Source organism: Protopterus annectens, chromosome 8.part0 (assembly GCF_019279795.1).
Source record: "Protopterus annectens isolate FY-2018-M chromosome 8.part0, PAN1.0, whole genome shotgun sequence".
NCBI lineage: Eukaryota > Metazoa > Chordata > Ceratodontiformes > Protopteridae > Protopterus > Protopterus annectens.
The window spans coordinates 806,907,033-806,925,735 of record NC_056741.1 but is presented as its reverse complement, the minus strand read 5'-3'; the positions used below and the strand labels follow the sequence as shown (position 1 = coordinate 806,925,735).

General features: G+C 39.1%; 1 protein-coding gene across 2 annotated transcripts in view; it reads right to left on the bottom strand.

The window, feature by feature from the left end:
* The window catches only part of LOC122809059, a 632,045-nt gene that overhangs the window by 30,605 nt on the left and 582,737 nt on the right, over positions 1 to 18,703 (bottom strand). For both annotated transcript variants that reach the window (XM_044080272.1, XM_044080273.1), the window contains exon 5: positions 4,057 to 4,194. In XM_044080272.1, the coding sequence (XP_043936207.1) occupies positions 4,057 to 4,194 (138 nt within the window). The remainder of the gene's footprint in view (positions 1 to 4,056; positions 4,195 to 18,703) is intronic.

Sequence of the window (18,703 nt, the reverse complement as noted above, 5' to 3'; positions counted from 1 at the left end):
AAAAGTTAGATCACTGTCCACATAAGTTCCTAAATCTCAAACAACTGGGTCAACTCTTAGGTTATATTGTTAATGTGATAGCTACCTAGGACAGATGACTTCCCAAATGTTACAGTAATTCATTTTTGGCATTTAGTTTCAGCCCGTGATTTTGGCACCAGTTATTTATTTCAGTGAAATCTTCATGGGGGATGGCTAAGTCAATTGGCGATTCAATGATTGCTTCTAGCTTGCAGTCATTTGAAAACATAGTCAGCCAGAGCCCTTTTATATTGTCTTTTACTTCAGAAAAGTAGATGTCAAACAGGAGAGAATCCCAGCACAGAAACATGAACTCCACTGGTGACTGGTCTCTTTGTGGAAGTAACCTTTCCTCTTTTGATTTCCTGCGTGAGCAGGATGTGAGCCATTTGGCAATCCAGTAGGTGATATAGGGGTTTATTCTCAGTTTATTTTGCTTTTCTACTATGTCTGAGGGGGGAATTGTGTCAAAAACTCAAGTTATGCAGTATGTACTATTTTGCCTTCAACCATTCCTTTGGTGACCACTTCAAAAAAATCCACCATGTTGAGTAAATATGACTTGCCCTTGACAAACCCAAACTAACACAGTTCCAGTGTTTGGATGTTCCCTATGCCCTGATTGATTAGCTCCCTGATGACTCTTTCCATGGCTTGCCAGACTTATGAGTCTGTAATTTCCTGGATCTGTGGAAGTTCCTCCCTTATCCAGGGGAAGGACTAAAGCTGTTCTCCATTTACTGGGCAACAGCCTACCTATACCCGTTATGGTATTAAACAAACTATTTATGGCATTAGCAATCTATTTGTTACCATTAACCATGTTACTCATAGCTTCAGCCAGTACTCTCAGTTGACATTTTACTGAAATCATGGTACCAGTGTTACATTAACTGCACCCACTGTGTAGTTATCTGAGGTTGCTTTTAAAATTATACTGTTTATGTCTCTAATAAGCATGCCTTCTATGTAAAATCAGTTCACCACATGATATTGCATTACAGATCTACATGGTTTTCCTCTTGACTACTCAATAACTGAACCTGCTCATGTGTTGCTACTCTTCTCTTTTCTTTCACTCTGCTAATTCTAGCATATATTTATTGTTTTTTTTTATTTTATCCTTTGTTGACAAGATTAGTACCACAAAGCTAGTGGCCTGTTTTCAGGAAAGACCCAATATGGTATTTATACTACTAGGGGAAATCTGACCATCCACATTAGCTACCACCAACTCAAGCAGATGGGGCCTCAGTTTTACATTTCATCCAAAGTATGGCACAGTCAGCAGTGCAGCAGCCCCCCCCCCCACCTCAACTTAAACAAACAAATAAGACTCTTAGTGAAGTCCTCCAAAGCTAACTGCAAATCCAAATTATCTTCCCTAACTAAGGGTAAACACAAGGTGTTCTTTAGTTACATCTGTAACCTGAAAGGTAAGGCCCAGATTTGGACTGAACTAACTGTTAATGGTACTACATATGCAGAATCTGTGGATATAGCAAACCTGCTGGCTGACAGGTTCTTTGAAAACTTCACTCCCCTGTCTCCGCGACATATACCCCAAAGTATCCCTAACACTGTCCCCACCTAGTATCTCTGAGGAGTAGGTCTTAAATGCCCTCTCCAAGGCCAAAAGCATAGCCTCTATGGGACCAGATGACATCCTGGGCTGTGCTCTACTTGGGTTAAAACAGGAATTAGCATCACCATTGGGCACACTTTTCAATCACAGCCTAAGCACTGTCTTTGTCCCAGTGGAATAGAAAACAGCTGCTGTCATCCCTTTGCACAAAGTGGGGTGCATCCACAGACCCTGGGAACTATAGACCCATTAGCCTGACCAGCCTTATCTGCAAGACCGTGGAATGAATCATCATGGACCTTATCAACAAAGATATAGGAAATCTCAAAATACTCAAACCCACCTAGTTTGCCTTTGTTAAGGGGAGATCATGCCTGTTAAACTTGGTGGACTTCTTTGTGACAGTCATCAAAGCCCTAGATGAGGGCAAATCTGTGCACACAGCCTACCTAGACTTAGCCAAGGCCTTTGACACAATCCCTCACTCAGGCATCATTGATAAACTTACCCAGCTGAGTATCAACCCGTATATTGTCAGGTGGGCTGCAAACTGGCTCACTGATGAAACTCATAAAGTCAAAATAGGGGACTCTACCTCCTCCAGAAGACCTGTAACTAGTGGTGTTCCACAGGGATCGGTTCTGGGACCTTTACTGTTTAGAATCTACTTCTCTAAAGTACAGGCTAAAACTAAAGGGCTGTGGCTGACAACGTTTGCTGATGACTGCAAACTGGAATGATCATTGGCACCCCTAGTGATGTCAACATCTTGCAAGGTCTTACACAGACTAATGACTGGTGCCAAAGTCATGGTCTTAAACTTAATGCAAAAAATACATTATCATCGTCTTTGGCAAAGGTGATGCTCCTGTAAACTACCACATCACTAGCAATACCCTAAGCACACAGTCAGTGGTGAGAGATCTGGGCACACAGGTCAACAGCAACTTTAACTTCAATCACCATGTCTCCACACTGGTACAAATGTAATTTTATATTGCTTATCTTGTAAGTAAGGGCACTGCCTCCAGAAAAAAGAGGTTATAATGCCCCTGTACTCTTTCCTCATCAGGCCAGTAATAGAGTGCAATGCTCACTTTGATATGTTCCTTTCCAAACACCTGCAGCAATTGGAGAGACCACAAAGGTGCCTTACAAATAAAATTCAGGGTCTTCAAGATCTGTCTTATGTGGACTGACTGAAACCATTGCCAGTTTACTCTCTGTTGTACAGACTGCTCAGTTGTGACCCATGCCTTGCATATAGAGCAATCTCTGACCCAGTTAAATGGAAATGCTGCACATTCACAAGTTAAATGGCACAGAGGTCACTCATTCAAAGGACCTTAACCTGGTATGTGACATCAACAGAACTTGCTGGAGAGACAGCTTTGTCTCACAGAGGTTGACCCACCTTTGGAACAAACTTCCTGTTTATGCTAAACAAAGTCCCTTGGTGGCCCTATTTAAGCATAATTTGGATGACTGAATGGGTAACCGGAAATTCACACCAGGGGTTTCACCTGTGCCCCTTTTGGACAGGTACAATAGGTGCTGATATTAGTGCCTGCTTGAACCAGGCACCCTTGGGAATATGGGTTGAACATGGCTAGGTTTGTAAGGGAGCTGTTAGCCTACTAACCTCCTATGATCCTATGAAGGTAATGAATGTTACTTTATAAACTAGAGTTTTTGAGATAGTGTCAGCTGCATGCTTTCAGTATTGATATGCATGTGTTCCCAATAATCAATACATCTGTTTTTGACAAAAGACAATAACCAATATATCTATCTTTGACAAAATATGTAGATTAACTGTTGAATCTTGTAAACTTTGTTAAAGAGTTTGTGGAGGATTCCCCATCACCTCTGTAAATGAAATACACCCATCAGCTGCTAACCTGATTAACCATAATGCAGTAATTTAAATAATAGAAAGAAATGGAAAACAAATATGAGCATGCCGCTCAGTCTCAGAGCATTAAAAATCATAGCACTATCCTCTAAAAAGCATCACAGAGGATCAGAAAGAAGAGCATTTTGTTAATCTTTTTAACATAAATCCTTCAGATATGTAATACATGCATTTAGTGATGAAGAACCTTTATATAGGCTTAGTTCTGTTATTTAGTTATATACATACCCTTAGACATATATACATATGGAAGAACAGGCTAAGTCTGAGGCCAGAAATAATGATGCTTTGCCCAAATCATAGCAGCTGAAAGGTATGAATATGTTCTTTGGTTAAATACTACACATGTTTTTGTATTTTGTGATACAGATGGCATAATAAAGAGCAAGAATGTTATAAATGCACACACACACACACACACACACACACACACACACACACACACACACACACACACACACACACACACACACACACACACACAAACATTTGTTTCCTTTCCCCTGCCAAAAGTGAAAGTAACAAGATAACTTACCAAACAAAATAGTCAAGGTCATGTTCATGCATACGTAGCGATTCATTTGAGTACAGTTTGCAGACAATGCCTGACATGAAGCAGAGCATGGGCATCCTGCGGTGCTAATATTTCCATATATGAGTCTAGAAGAAGTCTCTGAAGGATAACAAAAAACAATATTTATTATGGCATTGCTGAAAGCATTAGTTTTATAATTACCACATACAGATAATTTTTGTTGTCATATTTATATCTAGGTGTACAGGGAAACTTATCCTTAGAATCATAATAGAAACAGTTTTGAGTTAGGTATTATGTTATTAAATATTATGGCTTCCACAGATAAATGTGGCCTGTAGCTGCTTAGCTATATATTAGGAACACCATAATACCAGTATTCTGAGAAGACAATAACATAGTAAACGAATGCCACTGCATTACAGAAAAGAGCAAAGCTAGGTAACTGCAGGAGAAGAGCCAGTGGCTGTATATCTCACGTGATAAATATGACAAGAAAGCTAAGGAAGCATTCTTCAGACTATGCATGATCATTACTGTAACCTGAACACTGAGCAGGCCAAAGGTGGCCAGTATAGCAAAGTTCAAACATAGATCAACTTCAAAAGGGGAGGCAAGGGAGATAAAAAAGGGGAAATAATATACAAAGGAAAACACACAAGAGTATCTATAAGGAATGAAAAGTGGAAGGGAAGAAGGGAATTTTTTTGTAGGACAGGTGCTCTTTTTGGGTCCCTATTAGATGATCGAGTTGCAGAATGCTGAAGACATTATGGTCGAGACCATATGACTGATCAACCTCAATCACTTTGTACTGAGATCGCCGTACAACACGGAACTCAGGATTTGTCATTTTCCTCACTGTAGTGCGATCTCAGAGTTGGTATATGTAAGTAGCAGGGGGTGTGAGGGGTGCATGGGGGCTTTCCCTCTGCAAAAACATCAAGATAAGTTGTTTAATTTTTGTGTTTTCACTTTTTTTTGAGGTTGTAAAATTTCGGTCATATGGTCTTGACAATATGGTCTTTGGCGTTCTGGAACTCGAGCATCTGATAGGTAGCCACTCTTTTTATATATATGAAAAAAAAGAACATTAGGTGAGAAGGTAAGGAGGAGTATATATGGAAAAGAGAGAGTAGGGGGAGGTATCACTGGCAGACAAACAAATGTGGACCATAGAGACAGCCAGAAAGAGGTAATATAAACATATAAAGTGGGGACAATAGTGGAGGTACCCAGAAACAAACAGGGTGGTCAACTTGTGATGTGAAGGGATAGATGAAAAACAAGGTATAGTGAATGGCAAATAAGGATTGGCCCATCTGGATGGGTGAAACGGCAGGGTACAGGATGCATGCCAGACCAGTCCAGACCAGAGGAGAGCCCATCCAGGTTTGACATTATGGACAGGCTGTGCATCTGGTGGCCCAATGGTTGAGGTCATCCAATCACAAGGGTCTATCAGTTGCACAGGGAAACACTCCATGGTGTCCTGGCAGATGTTCAACTGCTGATGTACCTCAGACACAAGCAGTCTCCACACCTCATACTAAGTGACCACATGGGACTCCAGTGGGCCATCTGAGTAGAGCAGCTTCTAGAACAGGCCACCAGTGGGGATCCTAGGTCACTTCAGAAAGCTGACTTCTTTCCTGGCACATCTGACAGCCAGTGATGACCCAGCACCAAATGTGTCAGCTGGCATTGTCCAGGTATCCATTGATATACCCCTGGCATATTACAAACAGAAGAATAACTGCATGATTTCAGTAATGCCAAGAGTATAAGTACCAGACCAGTGGGAGAGAAAGGCATTCATTTCTCACAAGGGAAACTGCAAAAGAAAGTAAGAATAATTGACTACACCACTGAACTTGTGAAAAGAAGAGGAAGAAAAGGAGCATGCAAAAGCACAAAATGTTACTAATATGCAGTGCTTACTGAGATTATAGTAGAGAGTTGGCACACTCCTCCTAAGCACTGCCTCCCACTGTGAAAACAGGTTAGTGTGGCACCACTGTAGGTTTATATAACTGTGCCTGCACTATGCAACATAATGGGTGATGCCATGGCATCACTCACCAACCTATCCAGTTAGTGCCAGATATCTAACATAGATAAAGGGCCATCATAATGGCCCAACAGGTAGTCCTCAAAGTCCTTGTGGAGGACAAACAGAAACATCCTGGTCTCTCTCACATTAATTCCCTCATTAGCATAACTGTCATGCTACAAGGCCTGTTTTATAGCATATTGCAAGAGTAAATGTTAAAATGAGCAAGTCAAGGATCAGGACTACAGTGAAAAGGATGTTTTAGTTTGATATAGGCATGCAAATGAAAGACAAAAGTACCTGGTAATGTACATCTGCAATGTGCTGAACATCCATGGTATGGTGGATGTCGGCAACAGGGATAGGAGCAGCCACTGATATAGGTAAGGTGACAGCATAAAGTCATGACATTTTCATGTCCAATCATAGACAGGGGAGCCTGTCACAGGAAGTACAGCACAAACATATGACAGCAATGTGTCCAGCTTTGGGGAGAGGGGAGACTGTGGCAGGAGCAGAGCACAAAGTTCATAGGTGTAAACTAGGCTAACGACCACTGGGGCGTTTATAAGTTTAGCCATCCATCCCAAAGGTATCCTATAAGTTGTGTGCCTAACTAGTATTTTAAGGGGTATAGGTAAGCTAAGGCATGGTTTACAGACTGCCTCTGTCCATTAGAAACACAGGTGCTAGACTAGGGGCAAATTTCTGATTTTCCATCCACTGGTCCAGGATACGCTTGAATAGAGTTAGGGAAGATCTCTGCTTCACAAGGATGAAATGCCTTTTCCAGAGAAAGAAAGTTCTCTGAGACACATACCTGCCCCTTCAACATGTCCTATCTAAGTTGCAGACAAGGTTTACATCCCTAGATTAAGTAGGTCTGATTTTGTTGGTTTTGCAGATATGCAAAAAGGTCCATCAGAGCAGGATCCAGGGCTGCCTTGCATTCCAGTTATAGATCACTTCTCAATAGTCTGTAGGATGCAGAGTACATAACTAGGGCTTTAAGGCAATCTGCACAAGGCATACTGTTAACACATTGCATTCTTTTTGTGCAAAACCTCTGTGAATGTTCCAGTTGCTGCATGTGCCTGGTCAGGTACATAGAGAAGGGGCCATTATACTCAATGGTGAGTCTGATAAGGGCTGAATACAGAGGAGCAATGAACTCCTTAGACCTGGATAACATGCACTTCATTATAAGATGGGCAACACAGAATGATTTTCTTACTACCATAGACACATGTTGGTCAAAAGCTAGGTTACTATCTACATACATCCCAAAATCCTTGACTACTGGGTCTATTCTTAGAAGTAAAGCATTAAGTTTTAAGCTGTGACTTTGGTACCAGTAATTTGTCTATTTTATGCCTTCTTCTTGTAGGATGTTAGTATCTTGGGAGGGATTCTACACCTACTCCTACTCCTACTTTGCAATTATCTGCAAATTCGGTCTGCCAAAGGCCCTTGACATTGATTTGACTTCTCAGAAGTAAATGCCAAAAAGGAGTGGACCCAACTCAGAGCCCTGAGGGATTCCACTAGTGACTGACCTCTTTGTGGAAGTAGTTTCACCTATCCTAACTTCTTAGGTCCTATCTGAGAGCCAGCAGGCTATACAGCACATAAATAACATAAGGGTTTATGCCTAATTTCATGAGTTTAGTTTGTTTACAATTTTGAAGTGAGTTATTGTATCAAATACCTTAGCCAGGTAAAGATAGGCAGTATGCACAATTTTACCCTCTTCCATTGCTTTGGTGACCATTTCAAAAAGTCAACCAGGGTGAGGAGGCATAATTTGTCCTTGAAACAAATCTGGGTTGGATCTAGTGTCTGAAAGTTTCCTATTTCATTACTAATCATTTCACTGGTAACTCTTTCATAGCTTTGCATAAGAGACTAATCAGACTTATGGCTCTGTAGTTCCCAGGGTCCATTGACAGAATTTTACTAGAAAAGCTCACCCAGACTCTGCCACAACTTGCTGTGAGGGAATGTTTGCTTTCTTGTGTTTTGTTTTGCTTTATTGCCTCCCCATTTTCTATATTGTGATTATTTTTCTTTACACTGTTTTACTTGTATTCTGCTTTTAAACGCATATTTAAACTAGGAAAGAGAACACAGCTGTCTCTCTTGTGAGTCACACAGAAATTAAGTTCCCTCCATCCCTACCCTGATGCTGTAGTATTTTTAAACTCAATTGTCTTTCTAGTTACCTGTTCCTTATGTTAATTTGACCACATATCTCCTTCCCTTTCCTCTTTCATTGGCTATTGTGAGTAAGCACAACATTATCATTTTTGTAAAATCACTCCCCTACAAATATTTAAATTTATTGGATGCCCCACTGTATTCCATACAACCAGAATACAGAGTGCCCACCCCTTCCAATCTATCTTGTGCTTTTAAAATTAGTCCACTCTGCACTTAAAATAGCTAAAGCTTAAGTTACTCCCTCTTTCATATTTAACTGATTAGTGCACATTACAGCTATTAGGGTATTAACCCATTTTTCTATCTTATCTTTAAAATCTGCAACATCTACTTCAAGACCACCAATTACTGGTGAGCCCACATTCTACCACTCAGTGATTATCTTGGGATTAGTGCTTCTGTTTTGCTCCTGGTGAGAGAAGGAGCATATGGACATTATTTCCTGGGGAATGCTGATCACCAGATAGCTTAAAAACTATTTCTTAGGTGCCAGTTTAGATTTTGTGCTTTTATTTTGCTCCTGTTGAGAGAGAAAGAGGGAGTGTGTGAGTGAGAGAGTGTGACCGTTTTGATTGGTCTAGTTGCTATTCAAGGCATCTACCAGGAAAAGGCTACAGCAAGCCTAGAGTCCCTTATATAATCTGGGACAAGACTGTGAATCACTAAAGAGGCTGTTGACTGCTTCTCATCTTGGGATTAGTGCTACTGTTTTGCTTCTGGTGAGAGAAGAAGCAAAGGGGCATTGTATCCCAGCAGAATGAAGCTGTGGTGAGACCAACACTAGTAGTAGTGAGGCAGTAGCCATTCAGATGACTCCCATTTTTTCATCATTCTTGACAAGCCAATTCTTTCTTTTTGGTAAGTACTGCTTAATTTGCTTGTAACTTCAGAATATTTGCCTAAATACTTTATCCATAAATCATCAGGCTCTAGTTATTAGTTTCCATTCAAGTGTTTGGCAGTGCTCTGTATAGCCACAGACATCTTGAGTTGATAGTTTTTCTATAAAGCCACCACTGAAATTTCACCAATACCCATTTGCACAGAACACAGGGCAACTAGTTTGCAGTAACAAGCACTACCCCCAGAGTTGCAAACCAAGTACTCATGGCATTACTTTTTATTCTCACTGCAACTGTCTAATCAATAAAAATGGTCTATTGCTATGGATATGAACCTTCACGCTATCTCCATGACCAGTTTGGTGGATATGGGCATCCTGAGGGAATGTAGAAATTGCATTATGTTTTCTGACAACCAGTTAATTCTCAGAAAAACTGACATGGTATGTGAGAGATTTATTTACAATGTCACTGGAGGCAAAGCTTTCAATAAAAGCACTCCTAATGTCAATACATTTGTCAGTAGTACACACGCTGCACCTATCGCACACAATTCAAAGCAGACATACAGACCCACATATGCTGAGGTGCTTTAATGTAACCTTCCTAAACCCCAAAGACCTCCTAGACTAAGTACACACAACAAATACCCTCAGCAGACCCTGCATGCACTCTTCAAAATAACACCCATATCAACACATACATCCACATCTTATGGAGACTCTACTTCTAAGCCCATAAATCAAGTCACCACACAACCCAACATTCTAGTCATTGGAGACTCCATTGTGAGACACACAGATGTCCCTCTCACCAGGCTGAATAAGGAGAAAGTCACAGTCAGTTGCTTATCAGGGGCCAGGATCAGTCACATTACACACTCAGTCAGGACATTGGACCACAAGTACCAGTGTGACTCTGTCATAGTCCATGAGGGTGTAAATGACCTGAGATGTACCTCCCTAGACTATAAGAAGAGAGACATCTTGGTGCTCTCAGAATATGTGTCCCAGGCTGGTATAAGCCTAGCATTGAGCAGCATTTTGCCTTCTCCAAGGATGATGCCACAACAGACCAAGCTGCTTTGCCAGGAATGGTCTGCACCTCTCTCTCTAGGCTTTCATATATCAGCTGAAACATTGTCCTTCCCCATAGTGCCTTTTTTTAGGCAAAGCTAAACTGAAAGTAATTCGAACATAGCAAATCAAACCAAGAAAATCTAAAGGTATTACTGCTTGATGCTAGGAGTCTAAACAAATAAATGCACTCCTTAGAAGCTCTCTTTTTCCCTAGAGAATGCTGATGTCTGAGCAGTCACTGAGACATGATTTAAAACCATACAGAGCACACCGACAGTGCAAGGTTGGAATGCCTTTCACACATTTAGAACAGCTACTACACAGACAGGATCTAAAGGTGGAGGTATCTCAATTTACATCAAAAATAATTATACCTTAAGGCTGGTCAAACAGAACAATGCACTTGAGCTTCTCCACATTCAAATTACCATAGGCAAAATCCAATACCACTTCCTTGCAAGCTGCAAGTACCCCTCTATGACCCAGAAAACCAATACCATGTATTTAAACTTACTGGAAACCCTCACTATCCAACCCAATACCATATTCATGAGTGATTTTAATTACCTGACTATTAACTGGGAATGATGTATGACATCAAACATACAGGCACAGAGATTCCTGGATTTTGTAAACACAAACTCCCTGGACCAGACTGTCAATACACCATCCAGGGGTGCAACTATACTGGCTCTGGTCCTCACTAATATGGGAGAGTGATGCACTCCCTCTAGTGTCATGTCTTCTCTGGTAAGGTCAGACCACAAAATGGTCTCCTTTGAAGTAAAAATAAAACCTGAACCCCAACGAATTCTTAAATATTCAGGAACTACTCTAAGGCTATTTTCCTACTAGTAAAATTTCAAGCACCCCATAAACCTTAAGCACACTGCTGCCTATGAAAAACACTCACAGAAACCCTATACAAACATGTCAATAGCTGCATATAGGCAGCTGTACCCATCAGGATGAAGTGCAGAACTAACTCAAAAACAAGCCACTCTAGTGGAATCACAACATCAATAGGTTGTATAACAAAAAGGAAGAAAATCATGGCACAAATTACATGGTGCAGCACCCAGCAGGATAAAATTACTCTCGTCAAACTAAATAAACAACTCAGAGGACAAATAAAGTCTAACAGAGCCAAATTTGAGATAAATTTGGCCTCCCAGGCCAAGGAAAACTGCAAGGCATTCTTTAGCTATGTCCTCAACCTCAAAGGCAATACAGAATTGTGTACAGAGCTCATTGTAAATGGAGCCACCTATTCTCAGCCAAAAGATATAGCAAACTTATTGGTTGACAAATTCAGTTCCAACTTTACCCCTCTTTCCCCATCAACCTTCCCTAAGGAGCTACCATCATGGTGGCTGCCTTTTGGGGATAAGCATGATAGCAACAGCTTGAAATATGTTTCTGTGACTGGATATTTGTTGTTTCCCTATCATCCCAGTCTAATACTAGAAGGATCAACAAAAGAAGAATTATAATTTGGGGAGGGGGTCGGGAAGAAAGCACTATTCCAAGATATGATTTATAGATCCTCCCAATCATTTGTATTTCCAGTCTATTTTGCCTTCTTTGAACATTAAAACTTGGACATCATTTATTTCTTCCTTGAAAGAAAATAAGCCTGAATGTTTTTCTTAGTCATAATTTTTGTTCAGACATTCATTAGACCAAAAGTTTTGAGGAAAAAAAGATGTAAAATGTTTATATGAGCATCTATAACTGATCTCACTCTTAATTCAATTACTTCTTCCACTATTTTACTGCAGTCTTGGCCACTGAGGATGTGTTAGTAGAAATGAGGAATATTTGAAGATTATGACAAAGTTTGGCAAAACAAGAAAAAAAGAAATCTAGATGACATGGTGATACCTGGATGGAGGATGAGGTCACTGAGAGGGTTGGAGAAACTGTTGGGGTATTGGAGAAACTGATGGGAACTGAACAGTACCATGCAGTCTGGGAAATGGTGGGGGTCTGTGTGTTGAGGGGAGGACTCCTCAAAATCCTTTACCTATTGTCCCATTTGACCTAAGGCCAAGTCTGGGTTCAAGGTCAGTAATACTGAGGGCATATACAAAATAGCTCACCTAAATACTAGCATTGATTGTGAGGATTTTAAAATAAAATTGACTAACCATATTCCCTTTCTCAGAAGCAATCAACCAACTTTCCTAAAGATCCCTTTCCTCTCCTTTTTCATTTGAAAAAGATCACTGTAAGGCAAACAGAATAGCTATTGGATCACTTCACTGTCCATTTCAGCATGGAAGTGGTAATCTGTATCCCTGATTTATTATATTTTTGTAAAGATTCAACTTCCTATTCAGTCTACCACTTGCTCATTCTCTCATTCGGTCATTGCATAGTTCCTTTTTCCTGCAAAGAAGCCATTGTTATCCCTCTCCACAAAAATAACTTACAAAAAGATACACCTCAGGCTATAGATGCATCTTTCACCTTCCTGCACTTGCAAATTACTAGAAAAATCATGCTTCAGACTACATTAATAAATACATTGTTATTAACTTCCAATATGGATTCACTGTGGGTAGAAGCACCAAGACAGGTCTTCTAACCTCAATGACTCCATTCTTAAAAGAGTTGATGATGACTCCTTCAGCTTACTGAAAGATATACTGTTCATTGATCTTAAAAAGGTCTTTGATCTCATAAATCATACACTCCTCTTAAATTCCTATACCTTATGTCAGTTTGCTCATGGTTAACTACCTATTTTTGTAAAAAATATTTTAGAGATAAACTTGATTATAACCAGTCCTCTAAATTTCCCATTTATTCCAAAGTTCCTGAAGGCTGAGTTTCATGTTGCCTCCTTTACATCCTCTATTGATACGCTATCATCTGTGTGCCCTTGGCCTTGATCATCTGCATCTGTTCTCTCCAGAAGAAAGACATTCCTTCATGACCTTCAAAACCTCCTAAAATGTCTTAAGAGTAAACAATTCATTTTTAATTAAGAAATAAAGGGATATTGCTTGGTGCTAATGCCACAGTCTCACCAATCCCAATTTACCTCACAGTCTCTCGGTTACAATGAAACTATATACAACTGGTCTTATTATTTAAGTACCCTGGCATTTTACTTAATCCCAACTTATCAATGTATTGCTATATCAATAATTTAATATGCAAAATCATCTGCACACTACTTTGTTGTTAGCATTTATTTGGATTTCTTACTTCAGAAGCATGTAATTCAGTAGCTATTCATTAAACTGTGCTTGAATATAGTTCTCTCCTACTCACCTATATATATTCAATCAAAAGCTACAATATCCAGACATTTTTTTTTCTAACCATGCCTACAGATATATCCTTCTCCCATCTAGAAATGAATATTAGTACACCTCTCTCTCTTGTATCCAGTTACTACCAAAATGATGCACCATTATCCTCACTGTCCCTTTTGATTTGGCATCATTTGCCCCATCTTTAACATTCTTGGTCCAAATTATGGAATAATAGACAAAATAAATAGTGACTCTACTCCTGATTTTGAACTAAACTTAACAGCTCTCTTACAGGAAAGGGCTAGTTGAATATACACCTTCCACCCACCCCATCACTTAGCAATATTCCTTTTTAATACTATCTGCCAGTAGTTTCTGTCACATTCTTTAAACAATTTTATACTCACCTATAAAACTACTGAATGTGCTACTTTTTTAACCACTGATACCACCAAATATATACTAATCTTACTAGAATCACATCTTCTATTTCATACTTTGGCATTTCATGTAATGCTCTAGATGTTTCATTTCAAACACTATACATTTTCAAGTGCTGATGGTTGAAAAATATCAAATTCTGCACTGTTGAAAGTGAAAGAGAAACATATGTATAAAACAGCTGAATGGTATCTGCGGTTTATGTTTTGCATTTTAACTGTTGGCTTTCCATTTATATCCTGCATCAGCTTGACATTTTTCTCAGTTTTGTATGCTTCATTTGAAGATTTGTTGTTTTGCGTCAGTGTTGTGTTGCCTTATTGCCTGAGATTTGGCTGAAAGATGTCCTGTACCATCCCCACAACTTGGTTAACAAACCAACAAATGAAAGAAAGACAACGTTTTGACTTTTATTTTGTGGCTAAGGGTTTGGATAGAAAAATCAACAAATTAAGGATCTGTCAGTGTAACATCCAGATATGTGACTGCTTGAAATCAATTAGTTTGCCCATGCTTTCCTGAGCAGTACAGGGAGTGAAAAAAAAGCTTTCTATTCCAACAGTGTATTATTAGATCTGTGCAAATTACATCTAAAAATATGACAATGATACAAAAACGACTGAGGTGTAGGTAGCATTGCTAAATGTAGGAAATCTAAATAGAAAAGTGAGCTGTCACAAAGCCTTCCTTGGTGTTGAGAAAATAAACATCTACACACTGGGAAAACTCCCTCCAATGGAGCAATAATATTTACACTTCAAGTTGATATTTATCGCAGTGCTTAACCAGTTCAGGGTAATGTGACAAAGGTGAATCTCAGTAACATAATTTAAATTTGTAATGAACATCTGCCCAAACAAACAAAAAAAAGATTAAAGCAATATTAACACAGATCAATTTGTAAAAACAGAGAAAACAATGTGGCAAGGTATTTCAACAAATAATGTCAAAAAGTACATGGTATTATTACAAGTAAAACGGAACACAGCAGCAAATAACCTAAAAGAGATAGTTATCCAAATTAGCAAATAATGAAGGGTGATGTTTGTCCACATACCAACTATTCCAAGAAGGGTAAACATAAAACTAACACAATGGCCCACATTACTAAGAGAACAAGGGCCAAAACTATCCAGATTAAATTAACAGAAACTGGTAACTGTAGTGGTCCCAATTAAATATTTTGAAAACTTTTTATTTTATTTATTTATTTCATGTGTGAAAAAAAAGTTAGACATCTTGAGAAAATTATTCAGTAATTATAGGTAATCGTCAAACACAGCAAGCAAATATCAGCAAAATATTTAGCACTTATAGGCAATTGTCAAATACATCAAGCAATATCAGTTCACCATACTTCATTCTTTTCTTTAATTCTTTTGGGAGAATGATTCAGTAGATCCAGGAGATATTAAGAAAGGAAGTTAGCAGGAGACTACAGATGTTTAGCCTGGGTTAGTACAGGAGCAGAGTGTATGTTTAGAGAAATATTCTTTTAGGGTCTGTTTAAAAGTTAGTGTGTTACTGATGGTGAGAATATGCTCTGCAAGAGAGTTCCATTGCTTGGCTATGGAATGGGAGAATAGGGAGATGCCATAAGAGTGTCGGGCCTTACTAACTTTTAACAATATTTTGTCAGCAGCTCTAAGGGATGTTAGGTTACTATAGAGTTGAACTAGATTTGATATTGCTGGGCAGTTGTCGGGTTTGTGTATGACTGTGTGGGCAGTAAGTAGCTGAGTTAAGGAGAGGAGATGAGGGAGCTCTAGCCAGTTTAGCTGAATTAATGCAGTACAGTGGTGGGCTCTATGTGATTGATTTTTAGTGACTTTGGCAATTTTGTTATAGCAGGATTCAAGGCTATTTAGGTCAGTTTTGCGAAGGTTGGTAAATATTAAATAGAAGGGGAGATAATAGATAGAACTGAGCAGTACAGAGTCTGGCTTGGTCAGTGAGAAATGGTTTTGCTCTGTAGAGTGAACCCAGTTTGGCATGCACTTTTTTATGTTTAGACCAAGGTGTTTATCAAACCTAAGTCCGCTATCAATTGTAACACCAAGAAGTTTTGTATGTTCTACTGGCTCAATTTTAGTGCCATTAGATGAGGAAATATAGATAGGAGGTAGATTCTTGGATGGTGGGTTTTGATGGAAAACCATAAGCTTGTTTGTTTTGGGGGGTTAGGTATACATTGATGGCGAGTTAGATAATTTTCTATACTGTGGAGGGCTGCTTGAGTTTTATCTTGGAGCTCTTTGATAGTGGCAGCAGAGCAGATGAGGGAAGCATCATCGACATATTGTAAAACTGAGGCTGGGTTAGCGGCAGAATGAAGGTCATTAGTAAAGATTGTGAACAGAAGTGGACCGCAGATTGAGCCTTGTGGGACCCCAACTGTTACAGGGAGCTGAGTGGAGAGCTTATTTTCCCACTGAGTTGCTTGTTTTCTGTCAGTCAGGTAGCTACGAAACCATTTTAGGGTTTCAGAGCTGCAGTGGTAGATGGCTAGTTTGTTTAGAAGTATTTGATGTGACACAGTGTCAAATGCTTTTAACATGTCTATGAAGGTAGCAGATACTAGTTTTTTGTTTTTAAGCTGATATACAGTGTCAGTAAAGCTGATGAGTGCTGTACTAGTACTGTGGTTGGGCCGGAAGCTGTGTTATGTTTTGGATAGTAGATTATAGGACAGGAAATTTCTAATATCTGTTTGTGTATACATTTTTCTAAGATTTTGGAAAGTGGGGATAGAATGGCTATGGGTCGGTAGTTGGATTTATCAGTTTAGTGGCCACCTTTATGTAAGGGTATTATGTGGAATATTTTTCCAAAGGGATGGTACATACTGTTCAGAGGTAGAACAGTTGATTAGAATAGATATAGGGTAAGCTATGGAAGAAGCATCTAGTTGAAGAAAGTCACCAGACAGCTGGTCAGCAGTTAGTGTGCAAGGTTTTAATTTGGTAATAAGAGTTCTGATATAGTTGGTTTGTATTGGTTTAAGTCAGAGAAGAGTAATGTTTTTATCAGGAATCTGAGGTATGGTAGGAGTTGTACTAGGGATGTTGTTAAGAACGAAGATAATTGAGTTAATAAATTGGGAGTTAAATTGAGTGGCTATTGGCTCATTTTGATTGGTCAGTGTTGAGGTTGGGGTAGTGGGTTTTCCTGGGTTGAGGAGGAGATTAATTGTTTGCCAGAATATTTTGGGATTGTTCTAGTATTTTAGTTGTTTTGCTTGGAAGTAGGTTTTTTGTCATGTTTAATTAGTTTTTTAGTTTGATTTCTAGGTTGCTGGTACGTCGTGAGGTTTTCTTTAGTTTTATTACTTTGATAGTGAGACCAGGTTCTATCCCTTTGTTTTAGTAAATGTATGTTTTTTGATAGCCAGGGAAGTCTGTTAGAGTTGGTGCGTATTTTTCTTATGGGGGCTAGTTCATTAAGTATTTGAAGGAAGGAGGTACTGAAGTACTTAACTGCGCTATCAAGTGGAAGATGTTTAAAAGGTGTCTAATCATATTGTAGAAGTTGAGTTAAATAATGGAGGAGAGAAATGTTTTTGTTGCGAATGTATCGAAATGAAATATTGGAGAAATTTTGAGGATGCTTTCTAACCAAGTAGGTAGTGTGTCAGGGAGACAACCAGCATCATATGTAATATTGGGCTTGTTAGTTAAAATCCAGTCTAGAGTGGATTGTCTCTTGTAGTGGTTATCAATGCATATGGGAAGGTCGACTTTTTGAGAGACGTTGTAAACATTAATGAAATTTGTAGGGGTAGTAGAAGAGCAAGTGGTCCAGTCAAGATTGAAATCTTCTAGTATTATGTTTTCATGGGTGAAGTTTGTAGAGGCCCATTCTAGGATGTTTTCTATATTTTGGAGGTTTTTACCAGGGCAGAGGTAGGAGGCTATAAAGATAATGGACTTGTGGTTATTAAGTTCAAGGCGTGCTATCAAAATTTCAAGGTTAGGAATATCAGGTGGGGTAGTGTTGAGGTGTACCAATTTGAGATTTTCTTTAAATAAAATGGCAATACCACCTCCATGTTTAGCTACTCTGTCATTTCTAAGGATACTATAGCCATTTGGAAGAAATTCTTCAGATGTGGTGTGAGGCTTAAGCCATGTTTCAGTAATAACAAATATATCATGGACTTTGTTCATTAGGCTTTTAAGGTTGGCATTTATAATAAGCAAGTCAGCATTACCTGTTTTTAGAGGTAAACAGGAGCAAGGTGTGGGGTTTGTGGATATGTCAGTGCAGTGTGTTTTGGGGATGGGGTTGGGCCTGGATTAGAATGAATATCACATTAGAGTTTGATGTGGGTAAGGCAATGGAGGGTAAGATGTTTCAATTTTGAAAACAGGCTGTGATAGATATATAATGAGATGGCATTATTTTGGGTGTAGTAATATTTAAGAGAGAAAAGTAGACTAGGGGAGATATTATAGAGGTAATGGGAGATATAGATAGTAGGTCTGACATGTTGTTGCTCATCAGTTATGGCAATGTTGGAACATGATTATGAGGGGGAAGGTTAGATGAGAAGGAGATAGCATGGAGAGCAAGCAGTAGCAGGACTAATAGTATAGAGAGAGGTAATGTATACTTTAAATTATACATTGTAGAGTCAGTGGATGGATGGGAAAGTCTATTTGAAAAGTTGCTAAGTAGTTTAAGAAAAAAAGAGAAGAAAAGGGAAAAAGAAAAAATGAAAAAAAAAGAAAATTAGTATGTAATAAA